The sequence below is a fragment of the Euwallacea fornicatus genome, chromosome 6 (genome assembly GCF_040115645.1).
Source record: "Euwallacea fornicatus isolate EFF26 chromosome 6, ASM4011564v1, whole genome shotgun sequence".
In the NCBI taxonomy this organism is placed as follows: Eukaryota; Metazoa; Arthropoda; class Insecta; order Coleoptera; family Curculionidae; genus Euwallacea; species Euwallacea fornicatus.
The window spans coordinates 1,518,980-1,535,117 of NC_089546.1; the positions used below are offsets into that span (position 1 = coordinate 1,518,980).

The 16,138-nt window shown below is 32.2% G+C and overlaps 1 protein-coding gene across 4 annotated transcripts in view; it reads right to left on the reverse strand.

Moving 5' to 3' along the window:
• LOC136339587 (fibrillin-2-like) overlaps positions 1–16,138 on the reverse strand; it is a 137,563-nt gene that overhangs the window by 99,153 nt on the left and 22,272 nt on the right. For all 4 annotated transcript variants that reach the window (XM_066282953.1, XM_066282952.1, XM_066282954.1 and 1 more), the window contains one exon: positions 15,709–15,878. In XM_066282953.1, coding sequence (XP_066139050.1) covers positions 15,709–15,878 — 170 coding nt within the window. The remainder of the gene's footprint in view (positions 1–15,708; positions 15,879–16,138) is intronic.

The window sequence follows — 16,138 nt, forward strand, 5'->3', positions numbered from 1 at the left end:
ATTCTGCAACAAAAGTTCGCAGAATCTCTATTTGAGCAATTTCATTTAAAACACGCTGAACAGCTGTTTTTTTGCTTGCAATAGATCCCGTTTCACTATTTTTTTTTAAATTAAGTTTAAAACGTATGTCTGACTCTCATTTTAATTTAGATTTCTAGCATTAAAAAATTTCGTTGTTCTTCTTATGCATCTCCCTTGGTACCCATAAATTCAAATAATTTCAGATCTTTATTGAATCGTGAATAACATTTTAAACATTACTTTCAATAACAGATAAATTATGGCAATAAATTTTAACTGATTTGAATATCTAGTAACATCGGCCAATACCACAAGTAAGTAAAAAAATATTTTCCATGCAAGGGAATATCAAGATTTCTCAAAACGGCATTCCATTGAAAATAAAAATAAATCATGGAAAAATTCATATCTTATGTAGATGTTTCTTTTCGAAAATCAAGGAAATTTATTAGATTAATAAATATTTCTTTGAGTGATTGATGCATCTTTTCTTTTGATGGTCGTCTCAACAAACAATAAGTCAATAGGTTAGTAAATAGATTTATTACAACAATTTCCTAATCGTAAGAGATGTTTAAATAAAAAAAGACTTAGTTTCAACGCTATTAAAACACTAATATGAACAATGAATTTAGAATTATCAAAAACACCTAACTTGATAACTCAGTAGTCAAATGTAACAAATTAGGTACCAAAATTTAGAAATGAAAAACCCTTTACAATAATGTGTCACTTAGCACCTTTTACCATTTAAGGTATTTGAAACGGTGACTCTGGAGGCTATATGGTCGAAAGAGATACAGTAAATTCTACATAACAACTGTTCCCATTTAATAACAAAATTGATGTGTTCTGGCAATTAAAAAAAATCTATCCCGGTTCGAGATAATAGGAGCGGAAAATTTTCAAATCTACACCCTGTGTAAGATAAGAACGTAGGTGCGAAATTTTCAAGCAAATTCTACTTTAAAACATTCTAAATTGAACATAATATGCACGTTTTATGCTCAATTTAGACAAATTTTTCCCATTCCATTAATACAATTTTGAACTTGAGTTTTACCCTTTAAGTTTATCTCACACGGCACAATTACTTAATACGTCATTGAGCCCATTACTTAACGCGTAGGTTTTCTTAGTACAAGGTACATATTACATAGGTTTCCTTTTGCAAAATTATGTCATCTCTCTAGGTCATAAGGCTACAGTCAGATATTGCATTGTTACGTTAAGATAAGAAAATTGATAGAATTAATTATTCAACTTCCTCATTACAAATTGAAATTGTTGACATTTTAATGTAGGCGCAATTACATGCGTATAATTATTTAAATGAGAGCAAAGTAGTTCGATTTTCTGAACGAGAGGCAATGTAGGTAAGGCAGGTATGTCACGGAAAGATTGTTTCATAAAACAGTTCCCAAGTTCTTAATGTAAAATTTGAGTGAAAACTTTCAAATACCGAAAGGGTGTAAAGATAAATATTCCCAAAGAACAAGAAGCAGAACTAAAAAGGTCAGCTCTGCCACTGCGAAGAGCGTTGACTTTCCCATTGAGCACTTAGAAATCACTTATAATGTTAATTAGTGCTTAGCCGCAATTAATACCCAACACGAAGCACAGAGTCCAAGTTATGTTTATGTAACAGTTCGGACATTATTGACAGGGACTTCCTTTTTTATACTGACCCCAATAGATGTTGATTACCAGAAATAGCTTAATAAAGTTCTCCGCAAATCTAATTTTTCATGCGACCCAGTTCTCCGACACTGGACAATAATTGTGAAATTATAGTAGTTCTTATAGAAAAATCGTGCATTACGTTCCGGAGTATTAGGGGTAGCGTGTTAGAGGTTGAATAAATTAAAAACCAAATTGGCAATAAAATTTGCCGTTACAATGCGATAAAGCTCAAATATCAACACTGATGCCAGTGTCAGCTAACCAACTCATATTCATGTAAGTTTAATAGGTTCCCAACACCTGTTGTGGATCGGGCATGTTCATTAAACTCTTGAGATTTCATTTCTGCATGAACAATGAAATTATTGTGGACCTATAAGAAAAAATGCGCGATTTAATTAAGCGAGGAAATAGCTTTTGAGCAAGTCATTAAATGTTGTTACAAGTACCACATGCATCTGAAGGGTTTAATTTGTGTACGTGCAGACCTGTGAAGGACAAACGTTTCAATCCTAGTCACGTAATGAATCAAGAAAAAATCTTAAATCAGCTTGTTAGCATACGCCCTGAAGGGGGTCAAAAGTCTTACCAAATTAATCCAATAAGATTAAAGAAAATGATAAGGGACCGCAGTAAATCACGTTTAAGCATACAATCGAAAAGATACCACCATCGTCCTGGGGCCAGCTAAGAAGAATGTAATTTGTAAAATTAAGAGCTGTATATCAAATCATGATGAACCTCCTTTCAGATGTTGTTAAGACACATATTGCTTAAGAAAGGAAGCAAAAAATATTGATTATTCTAATTAGCTCATATTGCTGTTAAGGCTAAAAATTAAATATGGTAAGCACGTGATTATACAGGGCAATAAGAGGTGCAGGAAAAATTCCAAGACTCCGAATTCCAAAGAAAATCTGAATACTTATGAAAAGAACTGCAAGACCAGTTCAAATGGAAGGAAAGAAATATTTTTTAAATAGGTACTGACCCTTCTTTGGTCAGTTCATAATGATACAGATTAAGATTCAAATTCAAAAATTGTTACTAACTTTAAAATCTTTCCTTAAGGCTTAATTGATTTTTCTACATTATTAAATTCCTCTACATCTCTATGACTAAGTAATATTTGTGAATATACACATTTTTATATGAGATATATGTGTACTATTTGAGTGTACCCTGTATGAATAATAGAAATTCTAATTGAGATGAGTTTAGAAAACTCTAAATCTTCAAATCTTTAAAAGATTTTAGTGAGAATTTTGAAGGGATAGTTTAGACTACTTTAGAACAAAAAACCCTATAAATGTTATTTTTAGTCTTAATCTGGGCCTTGTTGTTGCCATTAGTAAATCTTAAAAACAACAAGACTATACTTTTGGTCCGCCGACACTTTAGTCTGTCCCATTGGCTTAAAAACATACGTGTATAATCACGATCATCTATTACAATAAATGTAATCACATGATGATGCACAGCGGTCTGATTGAACTATCTACGGATTGTTTAGTTTGTAGTCAAATAGCAAAGTTTAAATTATTACGTAAAAAAGAACTTTTTTTAACAGCAACACGTGTTTGTGTTTCAGTTTTTCATTCACTGATTATTTCCCAATATTTTACTAAAAATTGTTGGAAAGCGAATTAAGCGTTATTCAGTTTTAAAGAGTAAAGATAAAATTATTGCCAGAAATAATCTGTAACATTCTGCAGTCCATCTAAACAGAATATTTCGTCCTCAAAACCTGTATTTTTGAAGAACTTGTGGTTCCATAAATTAAATGAATGGTCGTTTCAAAAATAAAAAATGAGTTAGCGTAGTGATAAAATTTCCACTTTTCTACAAACTCCAATTTGTCTAAGCGTTTCGTACTTTTCCCAAAAATGCTATTTGTGCGATGTCCTACTGGGTGATATATTTTTTAGAAAATATAAGCGAAAGTATTATCCCTTAAATAACAAAACTGCATTAAAGTAGGTGAATACCTTATTTAATGATATCTCCAGCTTCAATTAATACTTTTCTTTAATGTTTGGAAATATTCTATCTGCAAGATACACCAAAAAACGATAAAAAAATCCTCAGAAAATATAGAGGATATCCTGATGTTGTTAACGGCTAATACCATGTGAATTAGTACTAAAATAATAAAATATCTATTTTTTGGCAACTCCGTTTCTCATACAACTTTTTCGTGCTATTTCCAAAATTGGCACACCTGTGATATGTCAGTGTGCCATATGAATTTTCTCGTGATAAATAGAAAATTAATAAAAAGAAATTAAAATAGAAACTGTTCTATTTTTAATATATTTGTAGTAATAAACTTTCTAAATTATCATATTTTGATTGACTAAAAAATCTATAAAAAGTTTTTATAATTTTCATTGACTTCTACGAAAATTGCTGAAATTAAGAAAGTGTTCAAGGTAGCATTTCAATCGTCGAAGCTATATTGCAGTAGCTGAATTTATTTTCGAGCAATAAAAACTAAAATTACTAAAATGGCATTGATATGATTCGCTACTGTGTGATATAAAAATTTCCGGAGATCTAAAAAAAAGTTTTCTGTGTTCAATGAACAAAGCCTCGTGATCCTGAAGGGATGTATTATTCACCATTAAAATTTACCATTTTTCTCCACTTAGAATGTTACACAGATTCCAAACAATCTTCTGTATGTATTAGAACCATGAATTACATGAAATTCTCATAAAACATAGAAAAGGATATGTTTTTTTATTAATAAAAGTCTCGTGGGTGTGAGCAAACCTATTATTAAAATAAAAAAAAAAATCTAAACTATAGTTATACATACCGATATGTTACCGGACTGCAAGTAATAATACTGATGGTTACAAAATTCCAGCTAAGCTTTTAAGAAAATATGGGCTACTCAATGAATAAAACACATGGGTCATGCCAGCTTCTTTAGATGAACATGTTATTGAGTTTGAAATTCTACCAAAAAGTGTTTTTGTTGCATCTATGCTCCTTCATATTTGTAAAATTACCATACCCGGAATATGCTATTGAACTATATATAATTCTCAGAATATAGAGAAAAACGTTTGAGTTTTTAAAGGTCAACATTTTATTAGCTCATATGAATTCATTTAAGAGTAGTAAAATCTCTAAAAAGTCATTTATCAGTAACCAAATTCAAGAAACATTTATATTGTAAACTTGAATTCCTATCAAAATAACAGATTGGAAATGTTTAATACATTATCACTCCTACGATATGCCACTAGTTTGTATGTTTTCTGAAAATGTAGATAAAATTGTGAGAGTTTCAATAGTCAAAACCACTTAAGCGTAGGTGAGTTCCTCTTTTATAATCAAATTCACAACGTGTCTTCTTGGGTAAACTCAATATCCTATTAGTAATAATTAGTAATGTGTATAAAACTGCCACACGTATGGTACGCCACTGCGTCGTATTAAATTTTTATAAATCTATACCCATATTAGCGAAATTATTAGTAGAAAAAGTGCCGTTTCCATTGATTTCATGAGGATTTGGCAGATATAGCAGTTTCTTAAATATTAAAATTTGGACCTCCCTTCGCGAAGAAAACAAGCATCTGATTGATTTTTAGATATAGAGAGTATGTGCTTATCCTTTTTATATCTAAAACATCAGTTACATTAGATACATTTTCTAAAACTGTTGAGAAAGTACTTTCTGAAAGTCCAAAAACCTTCTCACAATTAACCGATATATAATATTTATAACTTCCGTAAGAAAGAATTCAGAAGCTTATTTTTTAGGTATAATAGGCTCCCAAGGATACATTTTAATGAGTGAAAATACAAGATAAAACAGGTAAATCTTCACCTCGAAGCGAAAATCTCTCAACGTTAAGTCTAATAGAAAAAACTTGTATCTTCCAAAACAAAATATAAGGTTGGGTTTTGATTGCAGTGAACACCTAAGGATGCTTTTTAAAGTAGTATTATGAATAAAATATAAACATTCGAATTTCTAAAAGAAATCGTCTAGAAAGTTGATTTTTTTGATACAATAAGCTTCTATGTATACATTTTTACACATACAGAACCAAAAGTCCCGCATAAATTCATTAAAATTTGAAGGATATGTTTTTCATGAAAATTTTGGAACATATCAAATGTTGTTTTTAGTTGTGCATCTTTTTATCATAACAGACACATATACAGGGTTACCCATGTAATAGATAAATGCACTTTTTAATTATGTTTCTATTTCTCATGGAACCCTATGTATTAGGTCTACCGGAAAGTTCTGTCCTATAATTTCGTTTCAAATTTAAATATATATGTGCATACCCTTTTGAGTCATATATGGCCGTGTTTCTTTATAACTGCATGTATATACATGTTTCCTTCGAAATTAACTGCAGTAAAGATATCTCATGTCATTATTAAGATAGACTCGATCGTGAAAACATGGGTACTAATAAAATTCATTTAAGGCATTGTATGTTGTATGAATTCCAACAGGGTAGAAATGCTACCGAAGCATGTCGAAATTTAGTGAAAGTTTTTGGAGGAGATGTTGTTTCAGAAAGAACATGTGGGAGATGGTTCTAAAAATTTGAAGCAGGTGATTTCGATCTTAGTGATAAGGCACGCTCTGGGCGGCCATCTCTAATTGATAACGATATTTTTGTATTTATTGATTGTAAAGACCATGATACGCCAAGATCCTTTTCTAACAACATCGGAGATCGCTAAGAAACTTAACTCAACTCAACAAACCATTTCGGACCATATTCGGAAGCTAGGATTGGTCTATAAATATTACAGATGGATAGCTCATGAATTAAGTGAAAAAAATTTGCATGATCGCATCGTCATATGCACATCTCTGCTTGATCAAAACAAAAGTGAAACTTTCTTGGATCATATGATAACTGGTGATGGAAAGTGAATTACGTATGAAAACATTGTAAAGAAAAGAGCATACTGTAGTCCCCAATAACTTACCCCCTCCACTCTTAAACTGGGATTGAGCCTTAAAAAGAGAATGCTGTGTATATGGTGGAAGATCCAAGGACCAATTCATTACGAGCTTTTGAAACCCAACGAAAAGCTCAATTCGGAGAAATACTGTTGGCAAATGGATGAGTTAAAGAAAGCACTCCAAGAAAAAAGGCCGGAAATGTTCAACAGGAAGCAAATCATATTGTACCACGACAATGTCAGACCACATGCAGCTTTGGCGACTCACCAGAAAATTGCAGAGCTAGGCTGGGAAATTCTCTCGCATCCACCATACTCTCCAGACCTTACACCCTCTGATTTTTACTTGTTCCTTTCTTTGCAAAATTTTTGGCGGAAAAAAAGTTCAAAAATGAAGATGTCAAAACAGCACTTCCTGGGTTTTTCGTTTCCCAAGACGAGGCGTTTTTCAAAAATGTGCAATTTGCCATCACGCTGAAAAGAAGTCATAAACAATAATGGAAATTATATCGTACAATAAATATTGTTAGATGAATCAAAAACTGTATAATTTTCTTATTATTCATAAACGGACAGAACTTTCCGGTAGACCTAATATATTATGACGTTTCTGAGTTCTTTGAGAAATTCTCAATATATTTCACGTTACATACCCGTGACTAAATAAAACAGTTCCCGAAAAAAATCATAAAAAATACAAATAAAGATAGAACTATGAACACTTAAAAAATAATGAATACGAACTATTATAATATAATGTATTAAATGTTCGAACTGTGCCTGGGTGAGTTCCTGACAGTGGGCAAACCGCAATTCAAATTCCTCAAGAATTTTTCGTATCATTTATGTGCTATTTGGTAGGCTTATTTAAATACACCCTCTGGTTTAGATAACCATATAAAAACCTTCATACGGGTGAGGCCAAGCGATCTAGCAAGCTACTCTAATTGCAAATGACCATTGAATTTAAACATGGTATGTTACATGAAATATGTTTAGAATTTCTCAAAGAATTCAATAACGTCATAACATATACTTCTCTAAAAAATCAAAATACCACCAAAAAATAACCCAAAATTTGAAGCAAATGCTTTTCACAACAACCTGCTCGATTTGGGCGATTTTTTTTTAATGACATGTCTTTTCCAGAACACTGGTATATGAATTTTATTCGCATAGAAATATCCTTTTTATAAATACTTTGTTTTGCTATAATGGCGTGTTTTTTTTATAAAATTTTTAACACCCTATAGAGTTCATCACTTATGTTCTCAAGTTACATTTAAAATCACACTTTAGCCTTATCTATTTTTAACATTTTCATTTTTCATTTACCCAATAATCTTTGCTATTACACGAGGAACGCCATTTTACAGCACAAGATTTTATTGATTTTAATTAACATTATACTCACTAAAGAGAGTAGCAGGACATCGAAAACCAAAGAACGACAGTAACTGTTAAATACAGATGCAGCGTTAGTCACGTCTTACCTTGCAAGTTCTTTTATTGATTAACATGCAACGTGAAATACGAAATCTTGCTCACTGAGGATGTGTCCAAACACCAATATTTTTTGAGGAAGGTTGGATTTGAGCAAGAGTTGGTGGACGATTTAATATAAGTCACACAACCATTTCACGAGCCACATAAATATATAGCGAGACTGGAAGTTATGGTCGCAGGCTGGACAAGGAAGGAATCGAATAACAATTTCGATTCAGAACCGATTTTGAAGACTCGTAACATTAAGACAACATTTTGTAACAGCTCGAACTCTTCAAAGTGAGCTTCAAGATGCTAATAGTCTACAACTTTTTACAGGAAATATCCGGCAGCGACTAAAGAATTTGAAACATAGAATTGCTACGCAAAATCCAGTTTTAACTAGAGTTAATCGAAGAACTAGGTTAAATTTTTCCAGGGAGCATGGTAATTGGTTACAGGCTGAATGGCAACAAGTATTATTTACAGATGAGTCCCGATTTTGTTTGTATACCATTGACAGCCGTATTCGTGTATATCAAAGTCCTAATGAACGGTATACTAGTATAATTTCTCACATACCACATGATTCGAAAGTCAATTTCTGATCATCTGGGGAGATATTTATTTAACTGCTCGCATCGTACTTGTCGTTATAGATGGAAGTCTTACAGTTGAAAGATACATGGTGCAAGGATTTTTATTGATGTAAGAAAATACCAGACCTCATATTGCTCGAGTCGTGAGAAACTATATAGAGCAAATCGGTATTGCTACCATGACATGGACAGCTCAGAGTCCAGATTTAAATCCCATCGAGAATCGCTGGAACACTCTTTAGAGGGTATTACAAGAGGAAACCAACTTAAACACCTTGGAACACGTATGGCGGAAACTGATTCCAATATGGGAACAACTGGACCAAAATGACATATAGTTTCTTATTTTAAGTATGTGCCGTCATTGCGAAGAAGTTATTCGTGCCACAAGTGGAAATACGCGCTACTTACACCTTCGATTGACTTGTTTCAATGCACTTCGTTTCGTTTCTTGTTGATTCTGGAAATAAGTTTTAAATATAATCATATTATGCTATAAAATGGTGTTTCTCGTGTAATAGAAAAGACAATAGAGGAAATCTAAAAATTAAATAAAAAAAAAAGATAAGGATAAAGTGTAATTTCAAGTATCACTTGATAATGTAAGTGCTGAACTCTATAGGGTGTTACAAATTTTATTAAAAAAACATGCTATAACTGCCACACTCGGTATTTATAAAAAAGAGATTTCTATACGAATAAAATTAATATATCATCGTTCTGGAAGACACGACCTATCATTAAAAAAAGGTTCAAATTCGACAAATAAATTTGAAAAAAAATTACTTGAAACTTTTGGTTAATTAATTTGGTTCGTAATTTTTTTTTTAATATACATGGGGGTTTCATAAGAAAGAAATAAAAAAAGTACCTTTATCTACCACATGGGTAACCCTGTATATGTCTGTAATGTCAAAAAATGTACAATTAAAAACGATATTTGACGTATTCCGGCATTTTCGTGAAAAATATGTTGTTTCATTTTTCACAAATTTATGCAGGATTTTTACTCTTTTATGTACATAAAAAAAGCTAAATCTCACATTATTCTTTAATGCGGAAGAAAACTTGATCATTTATACCTGAATATCTAATGAATAATATCACAGAACATTATTTCGATGTTATTTCAGTACATATCTCTATCGTAAAAAGTCCATTATTCTCAAAGAGACTCGTTTGGCACGAAATTAAATTTAGGCTCGATGTCTCGAAGACCTTTTTATTACGTGTGTTGCCAGAGTTTCACCCCTAAGGACATTGTCCGACAAAAATTAATGATTCTAAGCTAACATATTAACATTGTACATTAAAACTCATATTATTTTAGACACATTCTATAAAAGCATTGAATGCCAACTATATAAAATTTGAGTTATGTTAATTTTCTATGTTTCATACCAGAGAAGTACTGTCCGTCAAATGTTTAGATCTTCTTGAAATCAAAACGGGGAGTACATTTCTAGACATCCAAAGAATAAATAGGAGCTTTATTCGTAAAGGAACAAACAACTTTATAAAATCTCTGTTTTTTATATGTAAATAGTATGATGCAGAGTGGACGAAAATGTGTTAGCAGGAATGAAATAACCATGGATACCGCCATGTCCTTAAAGTGGATTTATTAAAGTGAAAGTTTTTATTTTCTCACTTTAATAATCTATCAAAAATGATTAAGAGATACTTTCATATAATTTTTCATATAATCCTAGAACTCCAATTAACTGGGACAAGACACATCGGGTTAAAAACTATGAAAAATATGTCTTACATAGTTTGAAGCGTTCCTGATGGCCGTATAATTGCTCTAGTGACCCAACTCTGCCACAAAAAAAGCAACAAATTATATCATATAAAGATGACATAATTCTCAACATACATTTGCAATTTTTATTGAGGTGGGAGTTGATAAGTAGGTCTGCTCTAACAGATTATAACTATACATTTCCACCTAATGGAATAATAATGCTAACTAACCATGAGCTATCATGTTAAACAATAATGTTAGGTGCCTCATTCATGTTAAGAAAAACTGGACTCTCTCGAAAAGTAATGAGCTCAATGAAATATGAGCCTTCACTGGGTTTGTCAATGCCGCTTTATGCATGGGTACCCACTAATTCGGACGCATGGTACGCAGTGATGGGCTTGTTACGACCAAGCCCCCTGCCGAGTTTTCGAGTAGGATAAAGTACATGTTCACGCGATTCTTTTAAGATTAAAATCATCAATTATTATCAAAAATTATATTGGATCCGCACTTCTTTAACTTTTCTTCATCTCTTCTTCTTTAATTAAGGATCTCCGTAACTTTAACTCATATCTCGAAATTAACCCAATTTCTTAGACCATTTTAAAGGAAAAGAAGATGTGGACTCTAATATTCCGTTTTTTTTCGATTCTATGTACCGTTTTGAATTTTTAAGAAATTAATTTTGTGAAGGTCACGTGTCGTTAGAAAATGCCCATATTACGACACAATTTCCTGTACTCTCACAATAAATAAACTAAAACAATACACATAAATTGGTGACCAATATACAGTTTATCTTGTTTCCAAAATCCCACGCATCAAAACGCATATTTTTGTAGCAGGAACCATCAAAAGATAACAGTGCGAATCCCACGTTCAAGGTTAGATCGTGCTTTGTTCTTAATTGTATTTAATTGGGTTAGGAACCATTTAGGTACTATCCAAATGCAAAAATTCCCGCACCAAGTACCACCATGGGCGCCCACTTAATGTCTCTATAGTAGTACGTATTTGTGGAAACACATAGTTATGATAATAGCCCTGATAGACATCATCCAGTCCAATTCGACAGCTTTAATGTCATAATTTCGCTATTTAAGGAAGTGCAAAATAGATCTGGTGGGTGTGCTTTAAGTCCTAAACATGGCTGAGGGGCAATTTTGTTCGTTTACGATTTTATTGGGTAAAGGTCGCCGTTGTTAAGTGGCAACAGAAACCGACAGATTCCAATCTGTTTTGAGATGAAATAAAAATGTTCTTGAAAAGAAGTTTAATGGACAGATGCTTGCAAAAGCCGACAAATGGCATGATGTTAATCGATGTGCTTCATGAAAAAACCTTTGCCTAAGCTGAACTAACTTGCTACTTTATATCATGGAATTTATCTGCCAAACAGCAGCAGAAAAGTGTCCAATTTCATACCTAAGCCTGCAAATTATCCGTTTTCGAGATAATGAAACAACACTTTCAAACAAGATCTTGATTTTTTCCTAGTTATTTTCCATTTCCCTCAGGATTCTTTTGACCTTCAATTTTGTTTTCAACGTGAATATTTTTCTATCTTTAACATTTTCTTTTTATAATTTTCTCTTCATGTTGGAGATTCATAAGTGAAGCAAGGTTTTAAACCATCGTTAAAAAACTTCGTATAACCAAAAAATTATTTAAAACTATACAGAGTGTACCTAAATATCATGTATATATGAAAGGAGATAATTCTTCAGCTTATTTCATGACTAAAAGTTCATATAAACATAAGTCCGCAAACGCTTCGTTATCTATCGACATGGTGTTGAAATTTCAGAAATTTTTCAGTTTTGTCTTTATAGTTCCTGCATTTTTAAAAATGTTTAGCGAAAATTTGGAATATAGTTTACCCTGTAGAGCTTACACAATTGACCATGTTAAATGGTTTTAATAATATACAGACTAATATTTTTTCAGAGGGCTTGCCCCCGTTTCTTTCTCTGAATTTTTCGCGATGTAGTACCAGTAGATTCTAAAATAAAAAATGACTTTCTTATTTTGTTTAGAAACTTTTTAGACTCTTGTAGTTTTTTGGTATTTGCGCCAGTTATGAAAAAATAAAAAACGATTTTCTGAAATTCGCCAGATGAAATTAAAATTTATTATGAATAAGTAATTATTTATCATATTCAATTTTTAAGAATTTTGAGAGTTTATTTGTAATTACCTGTTAAAAATCAAAAGCGGGGTGACCTAAAAAATAATAATAATAACTACAACAAGGAAACTATGCTACGACATCTGTTGAAAGTCATCTCCTCCAACTCTGACACATGCATTCCTCCTCATCGATACCCGTATTCTTTCGAATATAACCGGAGTATTTTTTACGGTGTCAATTACATCTAACATTCGATTTCGTAACTCATCACTTTTTATTTTTTTATTTGAACATCCTGTAAGTAGGTAGCAAAGCGTTTGGGGACCTATGTTTATGTGAACTTTTAGTCAGGAAAAAACTTAAATAATTACCTCCTTCCGTATGTACATGATATTTAGGAACACCCTGTACATACATATTATAGAATATACCGGGGTCATCCTGCAGATCTGTCGAAACGAAGGTTGAATATGAACATACAGTTTAATGAAAATCTTTACTACATAGATAGAGACATATCGAAAGTATGAGTGTCTCTGCCTCAAATTTTTCTATTGACTTCATATTTAGTATTTCTTATGGTCGTGACATTATTTATGACCAGAATATAGGAATTTCCATAAAATCCGCAGATTCCATTAAAATATGTTTTAAAATCGTAACTAATAGCCAAAGGGCGTCTGATTTTTTATTAATTATTTTTGGAAGTAATCCCTACTGGTGTGTGCTGAGTCATTCTCAAGAAAAATTAAAAACCAATGAAAGCCTCAAATCATTTTATTTATAACAAGAGTCCAATCTAATACCAAAAGTTGGGAAATGGGGAAATTTAAGGCCGTAGGATTATTGTTTCCTGCTTTTATTTTCTGAAGACTATGTTTAAATACCTAAAGCGCTTTTATTTATTATAATACAAGGTGTCCATATATAATGTGTATTTTTTTTTTTAATTTAAACAACAAGACATCTCTTACCGTTTTCATTATCTCCATGCGATTAATTTTTCTGTGGGGTCTCCTGTGAACTACGATCAAGAAATTAAACTTTGTTGAGTAGTTTTATAGATTGATTAATCATTGCAATCATTAATTTGCAGTTTGCTATGATTTTTTGAGCACCTTCAAATTTTAAAGAACGTATTCGTTATAATATTACGTAGTACATTAAAATCGTGATTACTGCCAGAGTAGTTCATGACACGTAATCACAAAGGCATCCTCTGCCAAAAATCTCATACTACAGATAACCTCCAACCTCAGATCTATCAAAATATAGGGCAGAGAATAAAAACTCGTATTAATAGCACAATTATCACAATTTCAACATTGCTATTAAAAACTATTTGTACCGTCCTTCAATTCGCTTTTCAATCCGTCCATAGACTACAGTTGAAAGTCGCCTTTTGCCCGCCGCAACAAAAGTTATTTAAATACAGAAGAATTTTAATAACTTTCAAGAACTCGTCCATCCAAAGAGAGGGTTATCGGACAATATAAGTTAAACCGTTAGTCTAACGCCACGGGTCCGAATCAATGGTCATTGTAAAAATGAAGATGCATCACAATAGATTTCAAGCCTTTCTTCTGCACTTTAGAGACCAAATGAAGCGTAATTAATTGATAAAGGTACCACAATTAATCATGATGCAGTAACTGTTAGTCGCCAACAAGAGAATTAAGAAGAATATAGCCGCAAAGACCGCTCAGAGAATAAATGGACTAATTCCGGCTTATTAGAGATTGTTGGTCAGAAGACGGTTCGAAGATCCTATGGTGGATTTCATTAATTAACGAATAAACAACCCATTAACATGCCAGTGAACGTGGATTATAATCAATAAAGGCAAAGCGGTAGCCAATGGTCGAGATGCGTTCTGAGATCTACTGGGTACGAGCTGCACTATTATTACATAATGCAAAAATAGCTAGGCGTATAACCAGTTGGGAAATGCAATTTTGTGTGACGAGTGAGATTCTTACAATATAACACGAGTTACAGAAAATATTTTCGACTGCAAAGAACAAATAATTCCCAACTTAAATTAAAGTCATCCGAAACTGATCTCACGCAATATCAGGCTTATTATAAGACACTTCATACGTGACATGACAGGTTTGAGGACCAATTATACTTCGAATACTAAATGAAATTGCCAAAAAAAAATTATCGGGGAAATTAATAAAACCTAGAACTTGCCTTGATTAAGAAGATTAAACTTACAATCGACGCAACAGAACCAACGCAAGATACTGGAATATAGGAGTAAACCGATACAAAAGCAGAGAAATTTCGAGAAAAGTGACGAAAATTAAGAATTGAAAACAACATGAAATTTAATAGCACGAATCTATACTAACCAAAATTGATAAAAATGGAAAAATACTAATACTCCTGAAAAAGCTTCAAAGCTGATAAAATAGGCAAATGGAAACGTGAAAAATAGAATGATGACACTTCTCAAATAACCTTTAGGATAATTTTCCTTCCTTCGTATTATTTATGGTACTTCTGGAAAAAAAAATTAAAATTACCCAAAGCTGTATTAACTTTTTTATTTAAAAAAAGATACTAAAATGAGAAAAATTTGTTGTTAAGAAAAACTGGGCTAAACCTCAATCAAAAATTGACAAAATTATTATAAAATAAATTAAGAAATGTAAAAACTATATAAACACGCCAGAAATATCGGGAAAAAATAATAATAATAAATAACAAAACTACAAGAAAAAGAAATAAACCGGATCAAAACAGCCTGATTAAATCCATTAGGGCCCCATTTACATTCAATGGCGGGGTACTTGGGGTTGTCTAAACAGTATTTAATCCACTTGAAAAGCCAAAGCTCATTGCGTGAATTAAGACAATGGAGTCTTTGAGCTCAAGAGAAAAATCAAGAGCTTTCATTGTCATGCAAATTTGGCGTAAATTGATACTGTAAAAATATCGTTGATTTCATTACTACAATATAGCTTGTCTGTTGCTTCAACAAAGTGTTGAAGCCCCATGAAGGGATTTTCTAAGGCCTCAACAATTAATAATGATTAGTTGGTATTGTTCCTAGACCAAAAACCATTAGGCAGGCAACTTACCCTCCAGGCACGATTCCATTCGAAGATGAGTGATGTTCTTGCTCGTCTCGAAAATTTCTACTGTATCTATTGTTACTGGGCTCGGCCGCACTTAAACTAATTAGATAAATTAAGATCAAACACGCAGTCCTTACTCTATGCCGTCCGTTATGGGGCATCTTTTTTCTGATCTGAAAAACAAGAAACATGGTTAGTGATTCTTAGAAAAGTCAGTCATAACTTACTATGGAGATCATTTTCATAAGGGAATATTTTTTAAAAAATTAATGAGTTTAATTAACAATTCTACAGGTCAATATTAGTTCCATTTGCTCCAACTGGGGAAAAATACATATAACGAGTTAACTTGACGAGAAACACCGACGTACAAGGCCATCACTTAGCTAGATAAGCACATTTCATGAGAAATTTTTTTCTAACTTGAGAATGA